At 38.1% G+C, this 27,617-nt stretch overlaps 1 protein-coding gene across 7 annotated transcripts in view; it reads right to left on the bottom strand.

Moving 5' to 3' along the window:
• Positions 1–625: 625 nt before the first annotated feature.
• The window catches only part of LOC139171918 (cadherin-8), a 292,669-nt gene continuing 265,677 nt past the window's right edge, over positions 626–27,617 (bottom strand). For 4 of the 7 annotated variants that reach the window (XM_070760413.1, XM_070760416.1, XM_070760415.1 and 1 more), the window contains 2 exons: positions 7,109–7,360; positions 2,092–4,135 (listed from right to left, as the gene is read on the bottom strand). In XM_070760413.1, coding sequence (XP_070616514.1) covers positions 3,642–4,135; positions 7,109–7,360 — 746 coding nt within the window. In that variant the 3' untranslated portion in view covers positions 2,092–3,641. Of the gene's footprint in view, positions 1,308–2,091; positions 4,136–7,108; positions 7,361–18,510; positions 19,259–27,617 lie in introns of those variants that run through there. The other 3 variants (XM_070760417.1, XM_070760418.1, XM_070760419.1) reach the window with 3 other exon arrangements.

Here is a 27,617-nt window from a genome sequence, read left to right as displayed (position 1 = left end):
TGTACATGTGCAGAAGTTTAGTATCATGTGGGGAGGGGCATCGCTGGGACCACACCCGTAGCTCCAGCAGCGGGTGGCTTTCCAGTGAATGGAAGGCTGAGTCAACTTGGAGATGGTCGGGATTGAATTTGCGGCTGTGGGCAGTCAGTACTAAAGTACTAACCGTTGTGCCGCCATGGCTCTTGAAGGATGGAAAGAAGGAAAATGAGATTATCTAAAGAAATTGTGTCTCTCCAGAAAAAGTAAGTACTGCAATGGATTTGTTCATTAAGCCCTGAATGCTAACCACAGGGACCAGTAGGGGAAAACAGGATTTGTGTGGGTGTGTGGGTGGGGGGGATATAAAGTCCAAGAAGAGGATATACTGTAGATGTGGATTGAAACCTTTAAGAGAAACACTTTATCCTGCAACATTTTTGTTAGTTATATATGAGACAGTTATATACATGAATGTAATGCCATCATATGGAACTCTCCACCCCATGAAATTATGGCTACTTGTCAATCTTCTTTTGAAGCAAGCATGAAAACATTGAAATGCCATACTGCAATGCTACTTCACCCTTCTGCACATACCCTTCATGCTGTTACAGTTGACTTTAATAAACAGCTATAAATGATCCTGTTTATAGTCCATTTTTCAGTTTATTTATGTTCTTAAGAAATGTGGGAGGGAAGTGACATTTTAAAATAAATTGTAACATCACTGTTATTACTCGTATCACACAGTCATTTGCTCACTTACATGGGTACTGTATAGTGCTGCATTCTCATTTTCATATATCGAGCAGAATGTTTTGAGATCAATAATTCAACTTTATTTAGTGGCCTTCAAGGGTATCAGAGAAAGGAACATTGAGGAAAACCTCCTCCTCACATTTATGAGTCCTTATGCTTAGCGGCTGATCTGCAAATTTCACATCAGGTTATTAGACACACAAGGGATTTATCTCTGGTGCGAAATCTCTTGGCTTGGCAGTTTCTGCCTTTGTATACGCTTGTGAATTGAACATAGAAAAAGTAAGATAGAAAGAGTATTAATACTTTTGAACTTTGGTGTTGAAGATGAATCCTGAGATTAACACGGACACCGAAGAACACAAAACCAATGAATCATTAAACAAGTCAACCCAGAGTTCTCACTCAAGGCACAGATGACCAGTCTCAAATTATCCTACTTCGGACACATTATGTGAAGTCCCAGCTCTCTGGAGAAGGCTGTAATGCTGGGAAAAGTAGAAGGAAAGAGAATAAGAGGATGACCAGCAGCAAGTTGAATGGACTCAGTTACAGTAGCGATGGGTGCACTGTTGGAAGACGAGAAAGATTAGGTTAGGGATAAATCATCATGAGCAAAAACGATCTATGTGCTTGCTAAAAGTTGAAAATGACTTGATGGCACATAATCAAACAATCAAACTGTATGTGTGTGTGTGTGTTTGCATGAATTGGGACATTGTGTTACATCATGCTATGGTTTCATTGTTTTGGCATTGCATCAACCTAAGAATTCTGGACATGGTGAATTTATAACATGTACAGGTCTTCGTAAAAATCTCAATTCATTTCTGCATCTTTTATTATTACGGTTGGTCATGGAGTCAGTCTGTATTTGCCATTTGTCCACCTAGCATAAGCAGCCGTCCTTCTTGTCTAACAATCTTAAAGGCATTGCCACAAGATGTACGGTGTTCCGAGTAAAGCTGCCTTTCGCAATTGACTGACGGTGGTTTTGTCAATGCAGCTGGAATTCAAATTCTCTCTTTGGTTCCTTTCGTGGAAGTCATTCTACTTCTATTTTGCAGGGCAGGAAATTCATATATTGTCTGATATCCACGCAATGCGCTTATTACTTAAAAGACTTTAAAAGAAATTACAACTGTCTGCAAGATACAGGTAACACCAAAAGAAACCGTGATCACAAAGAAGGTATTTATAAAAATATATATATTTCCATAAAGTAGGAAACAATACAGGTATTTTGCTTTGTTTTTTTCCCATTTTCGTTTTTTTTGAATACAATACATTGAAGATATTTTTTTTAAAAAAATGAAAGCTTCCAAACAGAAATAGGGAAAAAAAGTAAAATGATTTTATATTCCATTTAATTTTATTATACAGACGCTACTTCTAAATGATAAGTTTCCATTACAAATTGAGGATGCTGACAGCTTCCATAGGTTGTTTTCATACAGAACTATGAATATTTTAAGGGAAAAAAGAAATAAAAGCTAAGAACATTAGCAGAAAATATATATATATGTATACATATACACACTGGATCCTTTTCTAGCACAGCAGAAAAACCTTATGGTATTTTGTGTGGAATTTTTAAAATTTAGAGTCATTTTTTGTTTGTTTTAATATTCACAAGAACTGGTTTACTTCCAGCTGTTTGTGCTTGTATTGAACATAGTTAGTAGGTTTATAATATAAATATAAAAAACATCCAAAGTTAACTTCCTCTAGGGACATTTTTTCTCACTGACTAGCATTCATTTTTTTTACTCCTCTACAGCTAACAATCTGTTTCGTTTTTGAAAAAGCATGTTTCAAATAACATTCACTATATATGGAAGAAATCACTTTAAAACTTTTGTCAGTTGATGGAATACAATACTTTAGATGGTTCTTTTTTTTCCCCCTTATACACTTCCAAAACCGAACCTTCATAAATAAAAGCAGTAATGGACATCAATAAAATATTTATTTCAAGGATTAAACAAATAAATGCATTCTTTAGCAATAAAACCAGCTTCAGTTTCATATATGTGAGTCCATCCTCTTCAGTGATCCCTCTCCTTTTTTTCCCCTTTATGAAAGTCAAAAAAAGGATCAGTCCTTCTAGAAAACAATCCATTATTGTCAGATTTCCTCCCCACAATTGTGGACTTTGAATCCTGTCCCTGGAATGGATTAAGAACATGTGAATATTTTAAGGCTTGACACAATATTTAAAGATGTTATTGTTTGGTCTGTGGTGGTGTGTGTGTGTGTGGGTTTTTTTGCAGCCAACAATTATTCTATGTACAACTTTGAGTCACTGCACAGTTGAGGCCAAGAAGGTTTTTTTTTTTTAATAATCAATCCTGTCTTTAAGAGAAAAAAATATCAGCACTGGAAAGACGACAGATATTGCTTTAAATTTTATGCTTTTTTCTTTTTCCCTTGTGAAATCTTGGTGGGTAGTGGGGAGATAAACCCTTTGTTCTTAATGGACTCTCAGAAGATAATCTTCTTTACCAAAAAAATGTCCTACAGAAGTCCATTAGGAAGCGGAAAGACCTTCTCCATTGCATGACTGGTTCCCGTTGCCAAAGACGATCAAAGCTCTAGACCCCATCTTCGGAGTGGTCATGTGAATATAGAATATCCAAAGACTTCTAGACACTCTACTTACTTAACGCCACACTCCACGAGACTCAGACCTCCTAACATATATATTTTTTTGATTTATGTACTTTTCTTTTTTTTGGTTCAACGTTACAATGTAGTTGATTTTTAAAAGATGACTGGTGCTAAAGTTGCCCCCTAAACAAAAAGCCACATTAGTCGCAATGAACTCTGGTGGCTCTAGAATATTACATGAGAGTTTTAAGTCAAGACTGGGGAAAGAAATGTGAACGTTTTGTAATCCGCTGTCAAGTTTCTTTGTCACTTTCCCCCACTGAATATAATTCCCCAAGTCTTTTAAAACGGGGTCCCCATTCACTGAGGTAGTCAAAATTTTGATCTGAGTCTGAAGTTGTTGACTCTAAAGAACTTAAGGAACCGGCCACGGATCCTCTTCCCTCATAACCATATATCTGGATTGAGTCATACGGAGGAGCTGTGGGGTCATTATCAGCCTCGTGGAGTCTAACGTTGATAAATTCATCAACGTCAACTCCATTAGGGACTGGTGCCAGGCCCTGCCTGGGCATAAATTGAAGATCAGGTTTAATATCCTTACGGGGTAAAAATCCATTTATTCCGTCTGGGTTCTGCAATGTCGCGATGTCGAACGCTTCGGTGTCTTCTTCGCCACCCCCTTCGTCATCATACCGGATGATGTTTTCTCTCACGTCTTCATCGTCTTTGATAATCAGAGGCTCGTTCTTGTGTCTCCTTAATGTTACAAAAAGCACCACAATGACTGCAAAGGAAATATCACAAAATGGTGAGCCCAGACGACAGTTCCCAATACAAAGTCTGGAGTCATAATGAATGGAAGTGAGAAGAAATGATAACATCCTCAGCACAAAACTATTGACCCTCCATTTGAATCCATCTAGCGTAGATGAGCTTTTCCCCCACTCTAAATAAACAAATAATTGGTCAAATACTTCTTACTCCTCCCTCCTAACATTGGCCTTCCTCTGGATGATCCTACATTCTACATTCCGGGAAGGCTGACAATTCTTCATAGGACTTAAGTTTATACTTATATACTTTCAGGGGTAGGCAAAGTTGGCTCTTCCATGACCTGTAGACTTCAACTCCCATAATTCCTGAGCCAATCATGCTAGCTCAGGAATTCTGGGAGTTGAAGTCCATGTTTCAGAGAAGAGCCAATTTTGCTTACCTCTTAGGCTGTAAAAGGCCCTTAGGTTAAAAGCCATGGTGGCACAGTGGTTAAAGTGCAGTACTGCAGGCTACTTCTGATGACTGCTGGCTGCCAGTAATTTGGCAGTTTGAATATGACCAGGCTCAAGGTTGACTCAGTTTTCCATCCTTCCAAGATTGGTAAAATGAAGACCCAGATTGTTGGAAGCAATATGCTCACTCTGTAACCTAAGGTAGATTGAAAAGGTTGTAAACCTTAGAGAGAGCTGTAAAGCTCTCTGAAGTAGTATATAAGTCTAACTGTTATTGCTAGGTGCTATTATACTTCATGGTCTGGAATTTGCCTTCCTCTAATCACCCTACATCCTGCGTTCTAGAAATGATAACAATTTTCCAGGATTTCTCTTTGACTGCCCTTCCTAGGACTTAGGTGTATACTTCTCTAAAATGTACTATAGCCTTTCAACCACAATTGCTGACAACTCGAAGCTATTTTCTCTACTACATAGATAAATCGTGATGCAATCCTTACAAGAAATGTTAATATAGGTATAAGAACACTTAAATAAATCCCACACCCTTTTTAGCACTCCAGGAAATTGTAGTCCAGCTCATTGGCAATTTTAAGAGTTGTGGACTTAAGTCTTAAAGTTGCCAAGGTTGGAGAACACTGGTTCAGCTCACATATGTAATATAGGAACACAACTACATCTACTTTTTGTCATGATTTTGTCCCACTCTGTCAAGTGTGGCCTTTGGCCATCAAGAAGTTCTGATTTAATTATTTTTATTAGTTATTAGTTATAATATCAGTCTCTTGTTTTAAATTGATTGGTATTAGAAAAGGGATGATACTTCTTTAGGGTGATTTTGTTATTGTTACACATTTTTTATATAAATTTGAAAACCCACAGTTGTCCAGCCCAACCAATCTGAAATAGAATTAATAAACTAAAATAAAATAAAATAAAAAATCATAACAATAAAACTCTCTGTAGAGTATCTTTCTGTGGTCTTTCAATCAGCCTGACTATTAAATATGAAAAGTCAAGGGAAAAAGGAAGAGTATTCATATGTATCTTTGGATCTCTTAAAATTAAATAAATACAATAACACTCCAGTTGTGAGAATTTTACTAATTCTTGGGACAGAGCTTTGGGAGGACAAAATTGTCTGTATTTGATGTATAAGACTCACTAACATTTCTACCCACTTTTAGTGGAAAAACAAGTGTGTCATATACTCCAAAAAAAGAGTATTTCATTCTAGTTTTTAGCCAAATGTATTTCTCAGCTTCCGTTGGCCCCTATAAGTCTTGCTTTAAAAAAGTCTACTTGAAATCTGAGAGCCAGGGAATCTATAAACTACAATATGTGTGTTTTTAGGGGGGGGAAACATATACAGGTGAAAGAATGAAAATGACTCTATCTGCTAAATCAGCTTTCCCTAATTTGGATTCTCTCCAGATGTATGAACTTCAGTTCTCAAAGTTCTTAGCAATGGCTTCCTGCTGACTGGGGAATTCTAGAATTTATCTCTATGGCATCATTATTTTAGTTCTATTTTTAAGCATTGCCCCTACAGACTCAGCTTTTTAAAAAAAAAATAACTTCATTTATACTTGAAGATGTTTTGAAAGTAGACAGAGATGAGTACTTAAACCCGAAAGCTTGCCTTATAAATGTATTTTAATGGAATGTTGACTCATTTTCAAGAATGTTTCCTTTGCTTTTTATGTCACTGTTTCATGCTTTTTTGCATCTCTCACGTTGGTTAAATTTGTATTAATGCTGTTAGGCATCTGGGTTGCCATTGACAGAAAAGTGGACATAATTGGAAGAAATTAAATGAATGAATGACTTGAATTGACATATAAAGAACAGCAGGGGTTAGGTCGAATCAATCTATACTACGATTTCTTTCCCAGAAGTTCTGCATTTGTTTATTCATGAGATTTATATCTCTCTGATCCAGATAATCAAGGCAGCATATATTTCCTTCTGTTGGCATCCCCTCCCCCTTCTATCATAATTAGCCCTTTGGTATGGCAGGGACCTGAATACGATTTAGAAGAAATGCTTTGAATCTCACACAAGTCTAACCACAGCTTTCGTTAAAAGAGATACAGATTTCTTTCAAGCTTGAGAGCTTGAAAAAAGATGTGGCTGCTTTAAGAGCCACCTTTCAAGGGTTCAATGGAGAGTTGAAACACATTTTTAAAACTCAAACAGACCCGCCCCCCCCCAAAAAAAGATAGTTTAGGGCAGGGGTCTCCAACTTTGGTAACTTTAAGACTTGTGGTCTTCAACTCCCAAAGCTGGCTGAGGAATTCTGGGAGTTGAAGTTTTAAAGTTGTCAAGGTTGGAGATTAAGGAACATATGAGAGACGTCTATCTTCTGAATAATTTTTGAAGTGGGAACACCCAAAGAGAGACCAGACCCAAGTCATCATAAGATCTTTTGTGGCCCAAAATGACTTTCAATGCAGATACCCTTCATCCAAGTCTAACATCGTAATCATTGCAACATTTGTGTCTTTTCCTGGCAATATATTCATACGTACCTAAAAGCAAAATGATGCAGGCCAGAATTGCTATTAAAGCACCCATGCTGAGACCAATAGGGAGAACATAAGCTTCAGCATTGCAGGACTGGGCAATGCCGTCATTGCTGCAGCCACAGACTTTAATGGTAAGAGTACTAGTGCTACTCATTGGAGGATTCCCACTGTCACTGATGATGATGGGTAAAAAATAGACTTCTTGTTTCTGCCGGCTGAATCCATTGCGTTTGGTCAAAATGTTGAAAGTGTTATCTGGAAGGGATGAGATGGGCAGAATGGTGAGAGAAAATATAGTTTTTAGTTTTTTCTAAAAGTATTAACCTTGTGGTACCTTTCTGTTTTTATTTCTGTGCAATATTCAAAATATTTGTTATTAACGAAAGGGACAAAATGCTAGTGTTGCAATATATACTACCTATTAATTTGTTATGTTCATTTACCCAACATATACTTTTACTTGCCTTGCTGGAACTCCCTTCTCCTGGTTTTCTATTGTCAAGTTGAGACATTTGTATTTGTAAATATTTGATTCCCGCTTTAAAAATGAGATAAACAAATTCTTGGGGTCTTTCTTTGCTCTTTGTGTAATGCAATTGTGTATCTCTAGCGTAGGAGTGATTTTCCTTGCCAGTTTTGTAGGCATGGCATGGGAAGGATACTGCAAAATCTCCCTTCCCTTCCCAGTCCTGGGGGAAGGATATTGCAATATATCTCCATTCCCCTCCCAGTCCTGGGGGAAGGATACTGCAAAATCTCCATTCCCTTCCCAGTCCTGGGGGAAGGATATTGCAAAATCTCCATTCCCTTCCCAGTCATGGGGGGAAGGATACTGCAAAATCTCCATTCCCTTCCCAGTCCTGGGGGAAGGATACTGCAAAATCTCCATTCCCTTCCCAGTCCTGGGGGAAGGATACTGCAAAATCTCCATTCTCTTCCCAGTCCTGGGGGAAGGATACTGCAAAATCTCTATTCCCTTCCCAGTCCTGGGGGAAGGATATTGCAAAATCTCTATTCCCTTCCCAGTCCTGGGGGAAGGATATTGCAAAATCTCCATTCCCTTCCCATTCCTGGGGGAAGGATATTGCAAAATCTCTATTTCCACTCCAATCTGGGGCCAGCTAGAGGTGGTATTTACTGGCTCTCCAAACTATTCAAAATTTCCACTACCTGTTGAATTTCACCTCTTCTCTAACTTAAATTTTTAGCTTCATGGTAGCAACATGAAAATTCATTCTTCTGAACAAACATTCAATCTGAGACATCTTTTAATCAAATACCTTCTTTTAGTTCAGCAATCCCCGACATTTGAACCTTGGCACCCCAGTGGAAGGGGGGGAGGGGAACAGGGCCACGTGAGTTTTGCTACACACATACATGTGCATGCATGCCAGCTCTCTGCTCACATAAGTTGAGCTGTACATATGATTATGAATCACCCACTGCTTGTGTGGCCTGGTTGTGAATTGGCCACACGGAGCCGTTATGAATTGGACCCCTGTTTTAGCCTATGGATAAGCTGTCCCATACAACTCCTGGAGATGAGATAAACATAGAAAAGGCACTGAAGGGATAAAGGCAGAAATTTGACCATTGGAAGATCCATTGTATCCCAATAAAGGAGAATATTTGTTGCTCACAGCTGAAATGAAGACTTCTTGGTGCCCTCTAAGCTTGGTTGCTTTCTTGCATAACACATTATCCAAACTAGGTAACATCATCAGTGATAGTTTAGATAGATTAGGAGTGGGGAAGAAAACCTGTAAGAGCCTGGGTGGTGCAGTGGTTAGAGAGCAGTACTGCAAGATACATCTGCAGATTACCAGCTGCCAGCAGTTTGGCAGATCGAATCTCAGTAGGCTCAAGATTGACTCAGCCTTCCATCCTTCCAAGGTCGGTGAAATGAGGACCCAGATTGTTGGGGGAAATATGCTGACTCTCTGTAAACCACTTAGAGAGGGCAGTAAAGCACTGTGAAGCGGTATATAAGTCTAAAATGCTAAATGCTAAGCTCAGAGAGCACCTCACCATTGTATTCATTTGGATGAATGGGACAAGCAATGACCTCAGTACAAATCATTTCATCATCTTCCCAAAGTGATATTACTTTTATTTTTTAACAGCTTTGGGCCCGGTGGTAATCAATAAAGCAATAGTCATTTAGCTTGTATCTCTGCTGAATTTACCTATCCCTTTCCTTCGTTTAACATGTAAAATGTAGTCCCTGCTGCAAATGCTCAGGTGAAGTAAAAGGTGGCTTTATTTCATAGCAGGTATTATGAGTATATTAAATCAAATAGCTAAGGATCCCTCAAGTAATTATTGAATTCATTTTATTCCTGAATGCATGAGATTTTTCTATTACATTAGGGAACATTATTGGCAGGCAACAGCTCGCCCACCATTTCCCACCTATTAGCATCTCTGGGAGAGGCAGAAAACATTTCAAAAACGTAACATTATTTGATGTATTTCACATTAGCTCTTTAATGCTTTCAGTTGCAGAGTTATAAGTAGCACAATAACAAACGTTGGAATGTTGCGACTCAGAAGTCCGCACCCTTCCATTTGGTTCCTCCCCTCCACTTAACCAAATTTTTCATTTTCTATTAGACATTAATTTGCATGTACTATCAAAGGAAACTTGCTTAGTGTTCTGTCTGGGTCCCCCCAGACGCCAACACCAACCAAAAAGAGTATCCAGACCCACTGGTAAAAAGCAAAGGCAGTTTATATAATTCAAAGCAAACACGGGTAACAGAAACTGTTCTTACAGACAGGAACACTATGAAGCTTCACAGAGGTTTCACGAAGGCCAGGCAATAAAACAGGATTCTTGCTGGCAAAAACAACGCTGGAGATAATAAAACTCACACCTCCCCCAAGTCTTCCAGACTTCTAGGCCACAAGCCAAGATCAGAGACACTGAGAATTGAAGCAAGGTCACAGGACTCCTAGTTGATAACTCTCCACAAGACTGTAAGGGCGGGCCTGCCTTTTCAACCCTGCTGAGGAGAACCACACCCAAACCCAGCTGTTGCCAATTCAGGGATGGAAATACCTTTCTAATTGGCCCCGTCTTTGAGCTGCACGTCGCTGCCTCATGTCTATTATAGCCTGTGCGTCTTCATCCAATGAATCCAGGCTACTAGCTGGGGAGAGGGGCCCCCCCGGGGGTCTTAGGCTGCTCTCCCTCCTCTTCCTGACGTTCCTCTCCCCCGTCTGCCTGGTCCTCCCCCTCCTGTTCACTGTCCTCCTCCTCTGGGCATGGATCCGGCAGAGATCCAGCCGGTCCCTGAGGAGCCTCAGGCTGAATCACAACTTTTCCCCCCTCAGTAGAGATTACAGGTTTTGTTTAACCGTTGTTTTGTTTAATATTTTTAATTGTTTTTCTTTATGAACAAAAACAAAAATACGAACAAAACAAAAAATAAAAACATAAGGAAAATAGTTTCCATTTTACAACTGGTCTGTATCAGTGTATATCCACAAATTATACCCTACCCCCTAAATATTCACATATTTATATTTGTGGTTTCCTTATTCCTTATGTACTGCTCAAAAAAATTAAAAAAACACTCAAATAACACATCCTAGATCTGAATGAATGAAATATTGTCATTGAGTATTTCATTTGCACAGCTATTCCATTTTCACAACAGCATGTGAAATTGATTGTCATTAGTTATTAGATATTTTTTATTAAATTGCAAAGACAGACAAAACATACATTACATGTAACATTTAGTGGAACAACAATCGCTCCTCTCAAAGTAGAAGTCATCTTTATATTTATAATAAAGAAAAAAGAAAAAAAGTATACTAACTTTATCATTATTTATAAAATACTTGGATATATCAATTGTAAGATAATAAGTAAAAAACACATCTAAAACATTTAAAAATATATAGAATTTTTAAAATTATGACTTAAAATGAACTATGAAGAAAAAAAGAGAGAAATGATAGAAGAGGAAAGAAGGAGTTTATCTTTATATTGTTAATAATCACTGTCTAATACACTATAACTACTAGGTACAAATATATTTAAAATAGTGTAAAAATAAGGTTATCTCTGTTTCTTTGTATCCCACCAGATATATACCTTTTGCCAAACCTCATGAAATTCTGATTCTTGTCAATCAGTGTTGCTTCCTAAGTGGACAGTTTGATTTCACAGAAGTTTGATTTACTTGGATTTATATTCTCTTGTTTAAGTGTTCCTTTATTTTCTTGAGCAGTGTATATTATATATGCTACTCTTCCATACTATATTTTGTTATTATCTCAGTTAATTACTTTACATATATGATATACTTAACACCATTTTACTAATATTTCCTACTCTCTAAGTCAGCACTATTGTATTTTCTCTTACTTATTATTCCTGTACTCTAACCATTGATACAATTTATTCCATATTAAATAATATTCTGTATCATCTTTTGCTTCCATTTCTTTCGTCAGTTATCTAAACTTCCTTTAACTTCAGGAAATCCAAAGGGTTCCCCCCACGTTCCTCCACTAGGCCATAAGTATGGATCAGGGTTGGGTTCCAATTTACATCACTCCCAGTTCGCTCACTCCCATGCCACGTGGGCATGTCTCGTGGGTGGGCGCTTGCGCAGTAACGAAAAATAGTTACAGTACTTTAGACCAAGAGACCAATAAGAGCCAGGGTGGCGCAGCAGGTAGAGTGCTGTACTACAGGCCACTGAAGCTGACTGTAGATCTGAAGGTCAGCGGTTCAAATCTCATCACCAGCTCAAGGTTGACTCAGCCTTCCATCCTTCCGAGGTGGGTAAAATGAGGACCCGGATTGTGGGGGCAATAGGCTGGCTCTGTTAAAATGTGCTATTGCTAACATGTTGTAAGCCACCCTGAGTCTAAGGAGAAGGGCGGCATAAAAATTGAATGAATGAATGAATGAATGAATGAATGAATGAATGAATGAATAAATAAAGTGCTATTGCTAACATGTTGTAAGCTGCCCTGAGTCTAAGGACAAGGGCGGCATAAAAATTGAATGAATGAATGCATGAATGCATGCATGCATGCATGCATGCATGCATGCATGCATGAATGAATGAATGAATGAATGAATGAATGAATGAATGAATAAATAAATAAAAGAGCATCAAGGACTCCAGTAAATAAACGTATTGACCCAGATTGTTGGTTATTTTCGTTGGTAATTTAAAATATGGGTTTAGAAAGAACTTTCAATTTTATTTATAAATCGAATATAAGTAATGGGAGAATTAGCAAAAAAAAAATTGAAAGCAGGGGGGAGACTGAGGTTTCCAATATTCAATTCCTATGGACCAGTTCTGAATCTATGTTCAATAGTGATTGGAAATCCTTAGCATGTTTATAGGATGATCATTTTAATCAAGGATAGTTTAATTTATTAAAGTGGACCATTGTAGGTAGGTAAGAATTCAGGGGAATTTAATGATCAAAATTAACAATTGTTTTCGTAAATTAGATTAAAAACATCAGCAAGAATAACAGGAGAAAGAAAAAAACTGACAGATCCCTCTATCCTTCACTTGACATGTTGTCTTGAGGTTACCAAGGGATTTAAGCACTTTCATTGAGTTTTTCCAACTTGAAACTTACAGGCCACCTATCTCCTTGACTAGTAATAAAATCACTTTATCTGACTGACTTTCCCTTCCTGGCAAACAGTTTAAAAATAGCACTTGAAAGCTGAGAAAACAGCAGGTGGCTTTTTGAGTTGTAGACACCAAGGCTACTGCATGAATTAGCTTGGAAACAGGTGTTCAAGAGGATAGTGGGTGTCTTGCGCTCCACTCGGCTTCCCAATTAACCTCCTCATCCGACATTATCTTGCTTTTCATGTATTTTATTTACCCGAGCCTTCCTTAACAAAGTAAAGTACTTTCCATGTGGAAATAACTCGGTGATTAATACTGGAATTGCTACATTCTTCGATATTTATTGAGACCAAAGTCAGCATAATAGAAGAACCAACATACTGAGGGAAGTGAAATAATTGTATCCTTACTTCTTCCTTTTTTCTCCCTCTTTGGTGTTCTGAAAATTGATATATATATATTTTTTCCAGGCCAAGAGCTATACTTGCCTTTGAGGAATATGGCAAGAGCCCAGTGATGGGCCCCTATGGATATGGTCAGGTATGCAGAACCGGTAGAAAAAAATTGGTCAGGTACGCAGAACAGGTAGAAATTTTTTAATCAGGTACACAGAACCGGTAGAAAAATTTAGAATTTTTTTTCTTTTTTTCCCTTCTGGGTTCTGGGTATGTTTTTCCTGTTGCAGTAAATGAGATTGAACGTGTATAATTTTAGAAGAGCTGTGTCTCTCTCTGTGTGTGTGTATGTGTACATACACATATAGTTCATATAGTAGATAATGTATATTTTTGTGTACCTGTGTGTAAAATGTATGTATATGGCATATATATATAGAATTGAATAGTATATTTGGGATGTTCAGCAATAGTAAATAGGGAAATTGTATCTCTTTGAGGCGAGGAGAGGCCAGGCACCCTCACCCTAACCCTAACCCTTGACGTGAGTGACGTCAAGTTGGCCAGCTTTAAGCCAGTCACATGACCTTTAAGCCACCCCCAGTTATATGATTGTCGAGCCACTCCCACCTGGTCACATGGGCAGCAAGTCACATCCACAAAATAAGCCATGCCCACATTGTGGTAGTAAAAATTTTTGCAGCCCTTCACTGCAAGAGCCACACTAACAAAGAAAACCCAGTTAGGGCCGGGACACAAATGAAATTGGATCTCCCCCAAATTGAATCAAACCATAAGGTACAGTTAATACTATTTATTTCCCATGTACCTAATCATTAAACTTATCATTTGGAAAGATAATTTGAAAGCCTTTACAGCTTGAGATTCTACAGATAGTTCATCTATTTACAACGCTTCATTTAGAGGTCATTCAAAGTTACGACGACCCTGGAAAAATGAGTCCTAGAACTTTTTTTATTATCACTGATTGCCGAATCACGATGGTCACATGATCAAAAATTGGATGCTTGGCAACTTTTTCATATGCAAAGTCAATAGGGAAGACAGATTCACTTAAAAGCCACGTTATTAACTTAACAATTGCAGCAGTTCACTTAAAACTGTGGCAAGAAAGGTCATTAAATGAGGCAAAATTCACTTAACAAATGTCTCCCTTAGCAACATAATTTTTGGGCTCAATTGTAGCCCTAAATCAAGGATTAACTGTACTTAGGTTGTTCGGGGAAATCCTCAATGAAAGTTTATAGTGTAATAGTTTACAAGATTTGTATGCTGCCTAACTCCAGTGGACTCTGGGCGGCTAATAACACTTAAAAAACAATATGAAAGATTACAATATCAGCATAAAATATAGAAAGCAGTTCAATAAACCTTATTAATTTCACTCAAACATTCAGTCATTCATTCATGGCCCCAGGTCTGCTGGAAAAGCTAGGTCTTAATGGCTTTCCGGAAAGCCTGCAGGGCAGAGATAGTGCAAATATCCGGGGCCGGTTGGTTCCAAAGGGTCGGAGCTGCCACAGAGAAGGCTCTTCCCCGTGGCCCCACCAACCGACATTGTCTGGCAGATGGGACCTGGAGAAAGACAATTCTGTGGGCCCTTATTGGTCGTAGGAACATGTGAGGCGGTAGGCGGTCCCGTAAGTAGTCCGGTCAGTGAAGGGCTACCAAATTTTTTTACTACCACACTGTGGCCGTGGCTTATGCAGCACGCCCTGCATTTTCTTTCAACATCTTTCACTGCAAATTGGATGCTTTGGGGTGGAGCTCCATTTTCACTACCCCACTGCGTTCCCCACCATCCGGGCAGTAGCCCACCCCTGAGCCCGGTTCTAATCATGTAGGGCTTTAAAGGTGATAACCAATGGCTGTAATTTAAGTTAATTAAGTTAACTTTAATTTAAGCTAATCTGTTTACTTATGAAGTACTTCTTATAGTCTCCTTTCTTCTTAACACTTGGTTACATCATCCTTAGATACCTGTAAAAAAGATCTTTTCTCAGTTAAGGCTGCAACATCTCTGATTGCTTCAGCTTTTCTACTTACAATTAATGTCTTCCATTGTGATCAATTTAGCACACCTTTTGGATGATAGGGATAACATTTAATTCCACCTGCCTTTAAAGGAATGTAATGGGTGGACAGCAAAGTGGACAGGGCTAAATAATATTTTTGTGGAAGGCAGGTCTGTTGGAGATAGGTCATTTATTTCTTCTTCAAAACCTGTCTATTTCTGGAAGGTCTGGTTTTATTATCTCAAAAAAAAAAAAAATCACAGAAGAACTTATCTCTGATTTTTAGTAGCGTGAGAACTTGTCCAAAAGCTCATGATTGAGATGAATGGATTTTGTCACTCAAAAAACTACATTTGCAAATCATTGAAAGGATCTTTCATCCCTTAATTAGGTGACCAATCATGAGATCTCTTGGTTAATGAGTAGAACAGGGATTCCCAAAGTGGGCAATTTTAAGACTTATAGACTTCTATTCTCAGAATTCTGGGAATTGAATTCCACAAGTTGTTGTTGTTGTTGTTGTTGTTGTTGTTGTTGTTGTTGTTACTATTATTATTATTTATTAGATTTGTATGCCGCCCTTCTCTGAAGACTCCAAAGTCTTAAAGTTGCCAAGTTTGAAGACCTCTGGAGTAGAATATAACATTGAAAAAGAACAAGCTGGTTTGTAAAGCATATGAAGGGAAGAAATATTTTATGTAGACTTGAGCCTATATTAGTTGACTTAAAGCAGCAGGTCAACAGAAATTTTAAAAAAATGCCTTAATGTCAGGTTACATCTGTAGGCTGATTTAAAATATTAGGAGCAGAACAAACAACCTTCTTGTTAAATGTCTCTAAGCCAAGTTTTTCTGAGAGCACCTGATGTTCCTTTACTTCATGACACTTTATTTAATAAGTAGACATCTGTAAGTTTCCCTGCTGTGCAACTTTCAAACTAGCCAGACACTTTCCCCCCCTTCTTCTTCTTTCCATTTTTTAAAATAACTGTTTAGAAATATCGAATCATTAACAGCATTAAAAGACTGTGTTATAAGTTATCTGTGCTGGATATGTTGCCTTTGAAGCGAAAGAAAAGACTTTTTAATTGGGAGCTTTTACAGCTGGAGACTTGAGAAGCTTTGGCAAAGAACTTTCTTTATGTTTAGATAAAAGTTAGCCAGCCTGAATTGAAAATTGCAATGTTCAGAGTCCTTCTGTGTACTTGGTTAGGAATTACAATATGCTATTACTAAAAAGGGACATTAAATGGGATTGGAACAGAAGTGGGTTCCTACCAGTTTGGACCAGTTCTATAGAACTGGTAGTCAATGTTGTGGTTGGCTCGCATCCGGCTCCTTTGCTCAGGGACTTTGAGGAGAATGAATTGGGTCCATTTGGGTATCATAGGCCAGTGTGTTTATCAGAGGATTCAGCAAGTGAGAGTGAGGGAGAGTTAGGGCCTGGGGAACCTCCAGAGACTGAAGAACCCCCAGCTGTGCTAATGGGGGAATCAGATGAGGTGGGGGATATTGTAGACCTAATATTAGATGCTAGGGTAAGAAGAATGTGAGGGAGACAAAAATATCTCCAGCAACGTAGATCTAGGTGTTGAATACTTCTATGCACAGCTTGTCGTCACTGATAGTATAAAAGAGAGGAGGATGGGAAACCTCGGTGTAGAAGATCAATGTTTCTATATGGAGAGAGAGCTAGTAGCCGAAGAGTCTCTCTTTTGCAATCCCGAATTTCTGGGTTTTGAGGGCATTTCTGAGTACTTGTCAATGCCAAGAACTAATGACTTGAATTTATTACTTTATGGTGGATGCTTGTTTTGAACTGTGCTGATAACAGGGAAATTTTGGCAGTCAACATAACATTCCTATGATTTCATTGCTGTTTCCAGCAGGTTTCTTTGTAAATAGACAAATATACATAGTGACTTTGCTTTCGAGTCTTCATTGGGGGATTAATTAATGCTAATTAACCGGGCTGGACAGAACAGCAACTTGGCGGTCTGAAAGCGATTCAGTCCTGCCACGCCCCTGAGCCAGTTATCTTAGTGGCGCCACAGGTGCTGTCATCATGTGCAGAAACTGTCATCATGTGCAGAAACTGTCATCATGTGCAATGTGCATCTGCACAGCACATCCCTGAGCTAACCAGCAGCGGGAGAATCAGGAACCGACCCCTGGATTGGAAGCAGGAGTTTTGGGGTATTCCATAGTATTAGCCAGCATTTGGTACATCTTAGATCTTCCAATTCATTTGGGGTACCTTTAACGATGCTGTACAGTTTCCCATTTTTATCATTCCATACATTTTGTCCCGGCTGCCACCATTAAAGCAAAAGGATTCTGACAGTTGCAGCGTAGCATATTTTGTAGGTTTTTCGTAGGTTGTGTTCCACCTTCTTAGATCATTGCCAGTTTTTCCACAACAAATTTTGCATACAAATTCAACACTGGATGCAGAAGATTTTAAGAAAAGCTATTGAATTTAAACCTGAAATATGCCTCCTGGGTATTTTACCAAATACTTTTGATAAGAATGAAACATATTTAATTATACACATAGCTACAGCAGATAGGATTGCATATGCTCAGAATTGGAAAATAAACAAAGTACTGTGCAGACTACAAAAAAAAAAACAGTTCCAAAACCAAGAAATTACTACTTGGGGTCTAGGGCAGGGGTATCAAACTCAAGGCCTGGGAGCTGGCCTTGGCCCATAGGGTGCTTAGATGTGGCCTCTGGGGCCACCCTGGAAACAGTGAAGGACCAGCCCACAGTGCCTTTGCCAGCAAAAATATAGCTCTGAAGAGCTGCATGCATCTCTCTCAAGTTCCATTTTTGTTGGCAGGAGGCCATTTCAGCTGAAAATGGCGATTGGGAGCCCATTTTTGCCTGCAGTGTGTTTGGGCCACCATAGGTGCCTCCGACATGAATGATGTTGAGCTCGCCATGTCGTCCCCCCGGCCATGCCCTCCAACTCCTGGTCAAACACAACCCAATGTGGCCCTCAATGAAATCAACCATGATACCCCCAATGAAGAGTAAAGTTCAAGAAATCTTACCATTCTAATAACAGCATATGAATTTTGTTTTCAGCACTGGCTTGTTTCCAAATCACATGCTTGTAACCTACAAAGAATGCCATGACTCAAAAGTCATTTTTAGCTCCAGGGGGCATTTAAACACCATTGAGCCTTTTTAATGAAGTTCTATATGGTCTCAGCGTTCTTTTCAAGGAATCTGGAGCAACTAATAGCAGAAGCAAAGAGGGGGTTGGGTTGACCAAATAGCTTAAGAAATAATCACGTGTTTTAAAGAGTATAATACAGCAGGTCACAGAAACCAGGCACAATACACTCTTTATGAGAAAGATTCTTTTATATGAGCTTGACAATAATGAAAGAATCATCCTATTCAGCCAGAAGACTGATTAAAATAAATTATGCTACTTTATGTTATCACTTTTATAAGCTGTTTTAAAGGGTAATATTGTGGTAACTCAGCTGTATACTTGTAGTCATTTTCATTAATGTAAAATGACTTTCAGCAGACATCAAAAATTTACAACGTACATTCTGGAAAAGTCAAATTGATGGCCGCCATAACATTTTATATTACAAATCTTATAGAACTACAACACAGATGAAGAAACTGTTTATAATGCCAATTTACTCATTTAGTTTGGCATTTTATGACACACAAGAAACAAATATTACTACAAAGTATCCCGAATTCAGTCAAAGAATTACCTTGACTTGGTTCACTGGAACCATTTGATCTAAAATGATGATGACATTGGTGCTTAATAGGAGCAACATTTAAGAATCAACAATTTCCACACATAATTCTCTGTTGAGAAGCTTGGATTCTGACAAGCTCAATGTTGACTCAGTCTTCCATCCTTCTGAGGTTGGTAAAATTTTGACCCACATTATGCTGACATTGCAAATTGCCCAGAAAGTGCTGCAAAATACAAGTCTAATTGCTATTGCTATACTGATGGAGAATGCAATGGTTTTATTTTAACTTTATTTTTGATGTTGGCAGTTTTATGATTCACTCTTGCAATCTTGGTTTGGAGTTCATAATTTCAGCAGCTATATAAGTCTAAAATAAGGTAATAAAAATCAGCTTTCACAGACAGTAGCCAATGTCTTAGCCACCTTGAATGCCAAAGCTCAACATTCCTCACCCAGAAATATTATTTTTGTAAAGTGTCTTTCTTGTCTTGCAATAATTCAAAGTCTAAACAACAGCATTCAACAATACCGGAGATGTCGGTTGGCGGGCCCCAGGGGAAGAACCTTCTCTGTGGCGGCCCCGACTCTCTGGAACCAGCTCCCCCCAGAGATTAGAACTGCCCCTACCCTCCTTGCCTTTCGTAAACTCCTTAAAACCCACCTTTGTCGTCAGGCATGGGGGAACTGAAATATCTCCCCTGGGCCTATACAATTTATGTATGGTATACTTGTATGTCTGCTTAATAATGGTTTTTTTTAAAATATCTTAAATTGTAAATTATTAGATTTGTCATGAACTGTTTTTATTGTGTTGTGAGCCGCCCCGAGTCTACGGAAAGGGGCGGCATACAAATCTAATAAACAAACACAACACACATATTTGTAAATGAAACAACAGAAAACTTACTACATTCATATTACATTTATTGTAAGGGTAGTGTACAGGGAAAATAAGTTTGCCACTTGAAATCTTAGATACTTTTTTAGAAAAGAATACTGGATTATCTTATTGTATAAAGTGTGGCATCCAAGTGCCATCTCTACGTTTGGTTGAGGCAGGCAGGATTCCCTTGGGTACCATTTGTTGGGGGTCAAGGGAAAGAGAGGATTTTGCCCTCTCTTTCTATTCATGATCCCCATGTACAATTGGTGGATCACTGTGTGACACAGAATGCTGGACTCGATAGGCTTTGCCTGATTCAGTACGGCTCTTCTTATGTTTTTATGTTCTTATAATATTTATATAAGCTAATAGGCTTAAAACCCTGTTCAGAGAACAAATAATAACATTTACATAAAGGATGGTAGAAAAGAGCAACAATGTGCTTTTGGACTATCAAATGACTCAACTATTCTCCATAATGAAATATGACATGGAGATAATGAAATATTTAAAATATTTGACACTGGATAGCTAAGAAAGCCAAGACAGTATAGAATGATATAGTGAATGTTTCTTTTCCACCCTTCCCTCTTTAACCATCCCCTTTGGAACAAAATGAACTTTAAATAATTATCTGTTTAATTTCCAATTCTGCTCCTTTCAAAATGTCTGAACTTTACATTCATGTAGATAATTGTCTCTAAAGCATGCCAAAACTTTTCTCTGACATTTAGTACAAGAGAATATTATCCTTATAGGATCAGTTCTAGGCTGTATTCCTAGTAGTTTTAATTTCTTTTTTCTTTTGGCTTTGACAATTTTTTCAAGGAAATTTCTCAAAAGTTAGGAACTCTAACCCTAATCTGTCCCTTTGCTATTCTTTTATTTCTAAATATCTCTTTTCTTTTATATTTTATCCTATGTAGAAATTTAATAGAGTATATGTATTTTGAAAAATCACAAAATTGTGTTTCACGGCCATGTCGTGCAATGGATTTTACTATAGAGAAAGCAGTAATGTTTGAAAGAGTTAGCGGTAGGGGTGGGTTCCACTTAGCTTCGCCACCGGTCCACATTGCAACATTTTGCACACGCGAGCACATTCCATGCGCCCGTGCCTGTTCCCATGTGCAATTTGGCTTCCGCACATGCTTAATAGCTGGAATCAGCCCAAAACACAGCTGTGCTTTGGGTGAAGGAATGAAGGTCAGTTTAAAGCTGAGGATGGGCAGCAGGGCTCTTTTACTGGCAGCAGAATAGGGAAAACCTTCACAACAGTAAAAATAAATGTGCAAATTTTTTCCAAAATTAAAAGATGGCTGTGTCCACAGACCAACACCAGCTGATCCAGATCAGCGGGTCGCTACCAGTTTGGGAGATCTGGTCTAAAGTGGGAGGTAAAAGGAAACCAGGTGCTCAAAGAAGACAATAGCTAGACACTATCAAAGATGACATACTAGCCAAAGCATAGAAAAACTCAAAAGAAGTAGTACAAAATCAGAAGATGCAATAGGGTTGATATTCCTGGAGGGGTCTGTAATATGGTAAATGATTTAGCTTTACTAGATAAATGGTCAAAGCAATGGAAACTGCAGTTTAATGTTTCTAAATGTAAAATCATGCACTTGGGGAAAAGGAATCCTCAATCTGAGTATTGCATTGGCAGTTCTGTGTTAGCAAAAACTTCAGAAGAGAAGGATTTAGGGGTAGTGATTTCTGACAGTCTCAAAATGGGTGAGCAGTGTGGTCGGGCGGTAGGAAAAGCAAGTAGGATGCTTGGCTGCATAGCTAGAGGTATAACAAGCAGAAAGAGGGAGATTGTGATCCCCTTATATAGAGCGCTGGTGAGACCACATTTGGAATACTGTGTTCAGTTCTGGAGACCTCACATACAAAAAGATATTGACAAAATTGAACGGGTCCAAAGATGGGCTACAAGAACGGTGGAAGGTCTTAAGCATAAAATGTATCAGGAAAGACTTCATGAACTCAATCTGTATAGTCTGGAGGACAGAAGGAAAAGGGGGGACATGATCGAAACATTTAAATATGTTAAAGAGTTAAATAAGGTTCAGGAGGGAAGTGTTGTTAATAGGAAAGTGAACACAAGAACAAGGGGACACAATCTGAAGTTAGTTGGGGGAAAGATCAAAAGCAACGTGAGAAAATATTATTTTACTGAAAGAGTAGTAGATCCTTGGAACAAACTTCCAGCAGACGTGGTTGGTAAATCCACAGTAACTCAATTTAAACATGCCTGGGATAAACATATATACATTGTAAGATAAAATACAGGAAATGGTATAAGGGCAGACTAGATGGACCATGAGGTCTTTTTCTGCCGTCAGTCTTCTATGTTTCTATGTTTCTAAGATGTGGAGAGACCTGGCCCACAAAACTGCTAAGAATCAGACATGACTGAATGGATAACATCATCATCATCATTGTATGCTGGGATTAAGACAGTCAGGAGCTCTCTTTTCTATATAACATTCTGGCTTGGAAGATCTTTTCATACTCTGAGCACAGCACAGCTGGGGTTCTCAGGCCAGCCACAATCTTCCAACCGTGCACCTCTTCAGATGATTCTGAAGTCATAATTTTTATTATAGTAGAGAAAATCATTAACTTCATGGAAAGCAGTCAGCATTTGCCCTGGTTTTCCATCCAACGGTCATAAAAAAAATCAAAAGAGGGTTATATGCTCCTATAAACTCTATTTTAATGGAACTCGACACAGTGCTCTCTAGAAGTTTTTGATTTCAAAGCATATTAACTTTTATCAGCTTAGCCAATGACAAAAGATGGCCATCTTTAATAAAATACATGAAAGGGAGAAAGTTGCCTGGGCCATCCTCTGTCCTTTTCCTTCATCAGAGTCAAAGTATTAGCTTTCCTTTTATGTATATTTCTCTAAGGAACTCAAGGAAACACATAAAGAGCATTCCTATTATTTTATACTAACAACACTGAAACCTTCAGATTGAAGGACCCAAGAGATAATAACAGATTCAAAGTCTATTACAAAGTTCCCTGACCAAATTGAAGTACATTTTCCTAGACCAAGACTGATAAAGGGAGCAGAAGAGAACCATCCATTTAAATTTGACACATCAACCTTGTAGACGACCCTCACTCTGTTAAGGACCTTTGGGGGGAAAAACCATTAAGAGTTGTTAACTTAATCTTGTGCAGTTTCATCTCTGGTAACATTGTAGAATAGAATTCTTTATTGGCCAAGTGTGATTGCACACACAAGGAATTTGTCTTAGTGCGTATGCTCTCAGTGTACATTGTACTTCTAATTAGAGCATACAAAACATTTGCTAGACCAATTCTTAAATAAAGCTCATCTGTCTGGAATCCACACTGCATATCAGACATTAATACAATTGAGAATGTCCAGAGATATTTCAGACGTTTCCTTCACTACTCTGCTCACAACAGAATACCTTATGCAACCAGACTTGAAATCTTGAGCTTAGACAATATAGAACTACATCACATTTGGTCTGACCTAAATGTAGCATATAAAATTATCTGCTACAATGCCCTACCTGTCAATGACTACTTCAGCTTCAACTGCAACAATGCACGAGCACACCTAACATAAACAACTCCAAACATGATTGCAAGCAGGGGGTTGGACTTGATGACCTACATGGTCCCTTTCAACTCTAACAATAAATTAAATAAATAAATAAATACGACTTCAGCAACAGTGTGGTCAATGCCTGGAATGCACTACCTGACTCTGTGGTTTCTTCCCCCAACCCCAAAAACTTTAATCTTAGACAATCTACTGTTGACCTCACTCCATACCTAAGAGATCTGTAAGGGGCGTGCATAAGGATATCAGCATGCCCAGCGTCCCTATCTTAATGTCCCCATGTATTCGTAACTATCTTATGTTTTTACATTTTACGTATTCACAATCATGCTTATACTTTTTTTTTTAGCCACATGATAAAATGAAAGTGAAAGTAAAGTGCAGTTTTAGCTGCAAGGAGGCAAGAGGCCGAATTTTATTTTCTTGTGCTAACTGGTTGCTGAATCTGGATGCAAGAAGGTAAGTTTTTTTTAAAAGACTGCTTTATTATTGTTGTAGCAACTTAACAAAATGAAGAATGCTTGACCTGAGGAGCTGAGATGGAGCCAGTGCTATTGTATTTTCTTTGAAATAATAGAGAATAATATATACTTCCACAAAGCCACATCAGTTTTAAAGATTTGTAAAGTATAATCTGAAATGTAATAGTGTTCTTATTTTGTATTAAGATAAGGCAGCTGAGTTAAATCCTGACTTAGTCATATTTGGAGTAGATCTATTTAAATAATTAGGAGGCGTTAGTGTGACTACATTTAAGAAAACTTTCTGCCATTAATATACTGCCATAATGTACTGTACATTTCTCCAATTCTTTGCTATTTCTATGGGTCAGGCACAAACAAACAAACAAACAAATGCTGTTCAATTGTTTCCAACCATTTGTGATCCAAAACCCTCCCATAAATAAAAACAAAAATAAAACCAGTTTTAGGTCAATGATTGCTACTTTGATTACTTGTAACTCATTAGAAGATACTAAACACAGAAACATGGAAGATTGATGGCAGAAAAATACCTCATTGTCCATCTAGTCTGCCCTTATACTATTTCCTGTATTTTATCTTAGGATGGATATATGTTTATCCCAAGCATGTTTAAATTCAGTTCCTGTGGATTTACCAACCATGTCTGCTGGAAGTTTGTTCCAAGCATCTACTATTCTTTCAGTCAAATAATATTTTCTCATCTGATCTCTCCCCCAACTAACCTCAGATCGTGCCCCCTTGTTCTTGTATTCACTTCCCTGTTAGAAACACTTCCCTCCTGAACCTTGTTTAAAACCCTTTAACGTATCTAAATGTTTCCATCATGTTCCCCCTTTCCCTTCTGTCCTCCAGACCAGTGATTTTCAACCTTTTTTGAGCCGCGGCACATTTTTTACATTTACGAAACCCTGGGGCACATTGAGCGGGAGGGGGGGGTTAAAAAAAGTTTGAAGAAAAAAATTCTCTCTCTTCCTCCCCTTCGCTCTATTTCTTTCTCCCTCCCTCTTTCTCTCCCTTCCTTCCTCTTTCTTTCTCTTCCTTCCTTCCTCTCTTTTTTGCACTCTTTCTCCCTCCCTATGTCCCTTTATGTCTTTCTCTCTCTCTCCTTCCCTCCCTTTCTTTCTCTCTCTCTCTCTTGCTTTCTTTCTCTCTCTTTTTCTCCCTCTCTTTTTCTTTCTCTTGTTCTTTCTCTCTCTCTTGCTTTCTTTCTCTTTAGTTCTTTTTCTCTCTCGCTCGCTCTTTCTCTCTTGCTTTCTTTCTCTCTTGCTTTCTTTCTCTCTGAGCTTCGCGGCACACCTGACCATGTCTCGCGGCACACTAGTGTGCCACGGCACACTGGTTGAAAAACACTGCTCCAGACTATACAGATTGAGTTCATGAAGTCTTTCCTGATAAGCTTTATGCTTAAGACCTTCCACCGTTTTTGTAGCCCGTCTTTGGACCCGTTCAATTTGATCAATATCTTTTTGTACCTGAGGTCTCCAGAACTGGACACAGTATTCCAAATGTGGTCTCGCCAGCACTCTATACAGCAACATCACAATCTCCCTCTTCCTGCTTGTCATACCTCTAGCTATGCATCCAAGCATTTTACTTGCTTTGCAAAATTTTGCTCTGGTGATTTGATTCAAAGTTCATGCAACTGAATCTTCCAATCTCCCGAATTCTGGTCAATAATTCAGATAAAATTATCAAACAAAATACAACCGAAAGCCTTTCAAACAGCTCGATCTATAGCAACAGTTTCAATTAAAAATAATTAATGATAGGAAATGACCATTAGGCGTGATATTTTTAAAAAATTACATAACAGAGGTATCATGTTCATGAATACCTAGTGTTCCTGATGATATAAGAGGAATTGCCCCCACCCTCCTTGCCTTTCATAAGCTGCTTAAAACCCACCTCTGCCGTCAGGCATGGGGGAACTGAGATATTCTCTCCCCCTAGGCCTTACAATTTTATGCATGGTATGTCTGTCTGTATGTTTGGGTTTTTTTTATATTAATGGGTTTTTAATCGTTTTTAGTATTGGATTATTTTGTATACTGTTTTATTATTGTTGTTAGCCGCCCCGAGTCTCCGGAGATGGGCGGCATGCAAATCCAATAAATCAAATCAATCAATCAATCAATTATAACAAATAGAACATCTATTTGCTTTTGTGAGCTTACTAGAGGCACTTGGCCAACTGATATCCTGGATCTTTAGATAAAATGACAGAAAGAGAGAAGCATTTACATTATGGTTTTGGAGACTATGTTAAAACTATCTTTATACAAGAGGAACCAAAAACTGATATGTTTTGTGCATAGAAAATGGGCTAGAAATAATTAATATTTGTGGATTGAGGCAAGTAGAATAAGAAAACAATGAATAAAATGGATGAATAATATTAAAGAGATTACTGGAGGGTCCTTAAAAGAAACTATGGGTTATCGTTAAAGGTCAATTATGCTTCAGTTCATAAGATTGCTAGGAACTGGACTCAACTTGAGGGTATAAGAATAATTGGATATGAGTCAATTGGATCTTCTCCTTTACTTGTACTTGTTCATGCTGAAAAGAGAGAGCTATACTTAATAATTATGCAAAGGAGAAGGAAAATATCTAGAACCATAGAAATGAATTTTTCCTTCCCTGGAGAAAGGTTATTTCTGAGTTCAATACCAGAAAAAGTGTGCTTGAAAGAGAAGATTATTTCCAAGCAAATCCCCTACTAAAAGCTTGAATTTAGTATTCTTGAGACATTTACATTGATTTAATTCACCATTCAGCTATTGAATAAAATCCATCAAAGTCCACCCCACATAATGACCAGCTTCTTTGGCAATTCTCTCTTCAGGGCTGTAAGCATCCATCTGATCATAAAAGTCATGAGGAATGGATTAAATCATTCACCAAAGAACTTCCCTGTGAAGGGGGATTCTTTAACAGCTCAAAGGTGACAAGGCAGGTGACCAATTTAAGTGCCTTTAGATCACATGTTCCTCCTCCCAGGTTGGATAATAGCTGTATCAAAAGAATGATTGCTAGCTTTCCAAGACTTCAAATAAAGGCTTATCTGCAGGAATATCCATTGATTTATCATCTACCGGACCCCAATGGTTAATAATAAAAAAAGAAGACATATAGCTGGACAGGTTGAGGAGAAATTAATTCATATTCTCACCAGCAATCCACAGTTGGAGCATATTAAATACAGCAATGCTCCAGAGGAAGAACAAATGATTGGCACATAGATATGAATGATATAAAACTGGCACATTTAATAGTTGCATTTCTTTCTCCTTCTCTCTTTCTCATTCAGCGCACCCCTTTTCCAAGCAAAGGTTCATTTTCTATACATCAGTTAGTAAACAATTGCATATGGTGTTTCTGTTTCCCTGTGAGTAAATATTTGCCTATGTGTTTGCAAGCACTATTCCTTAATACATGTCTTTGCCGCAATTTCCCCCTTAACGTTTATTCTTCTGTGCAATTGTTTGTTTGTTTTATTTTTAAAAGAAAATACATTGATGACTTAATTAAGGAGATTATGTTGTGGAATATTAAAATGGTTGATAATGAAGTTAATATTTTCTTCCCATTGAAGTTTAACAGGAAATTATTATTATTATTATTATTATTATTATTATTATTATTATTATTATTATTATTATTATTTAGATTTGTATGCCGCCCCTCTCCGTAGACTCGGGACGGTTCACAACAATAACAAAGACAATGTAAGAACAAATCTAATAAT

This window comes from Erythrolamprus reginae, chromosome 9 (assembly GCF_031021105.1).
Source record: "Erythrolamprus reginae isolate rEryReg1 chromosome 9, rEryReg1.hap1, whole genome shotgun sequence".
NCBI lineage: Eukaryota > Metazoa > Chordata > Lepidosauria > Squamata > Dipsadidae > Erythrolamprus > Erythrolamprus reginae.
This window is presented reverse-complemented; position numbering and strand designations above follow the sequence as displayed.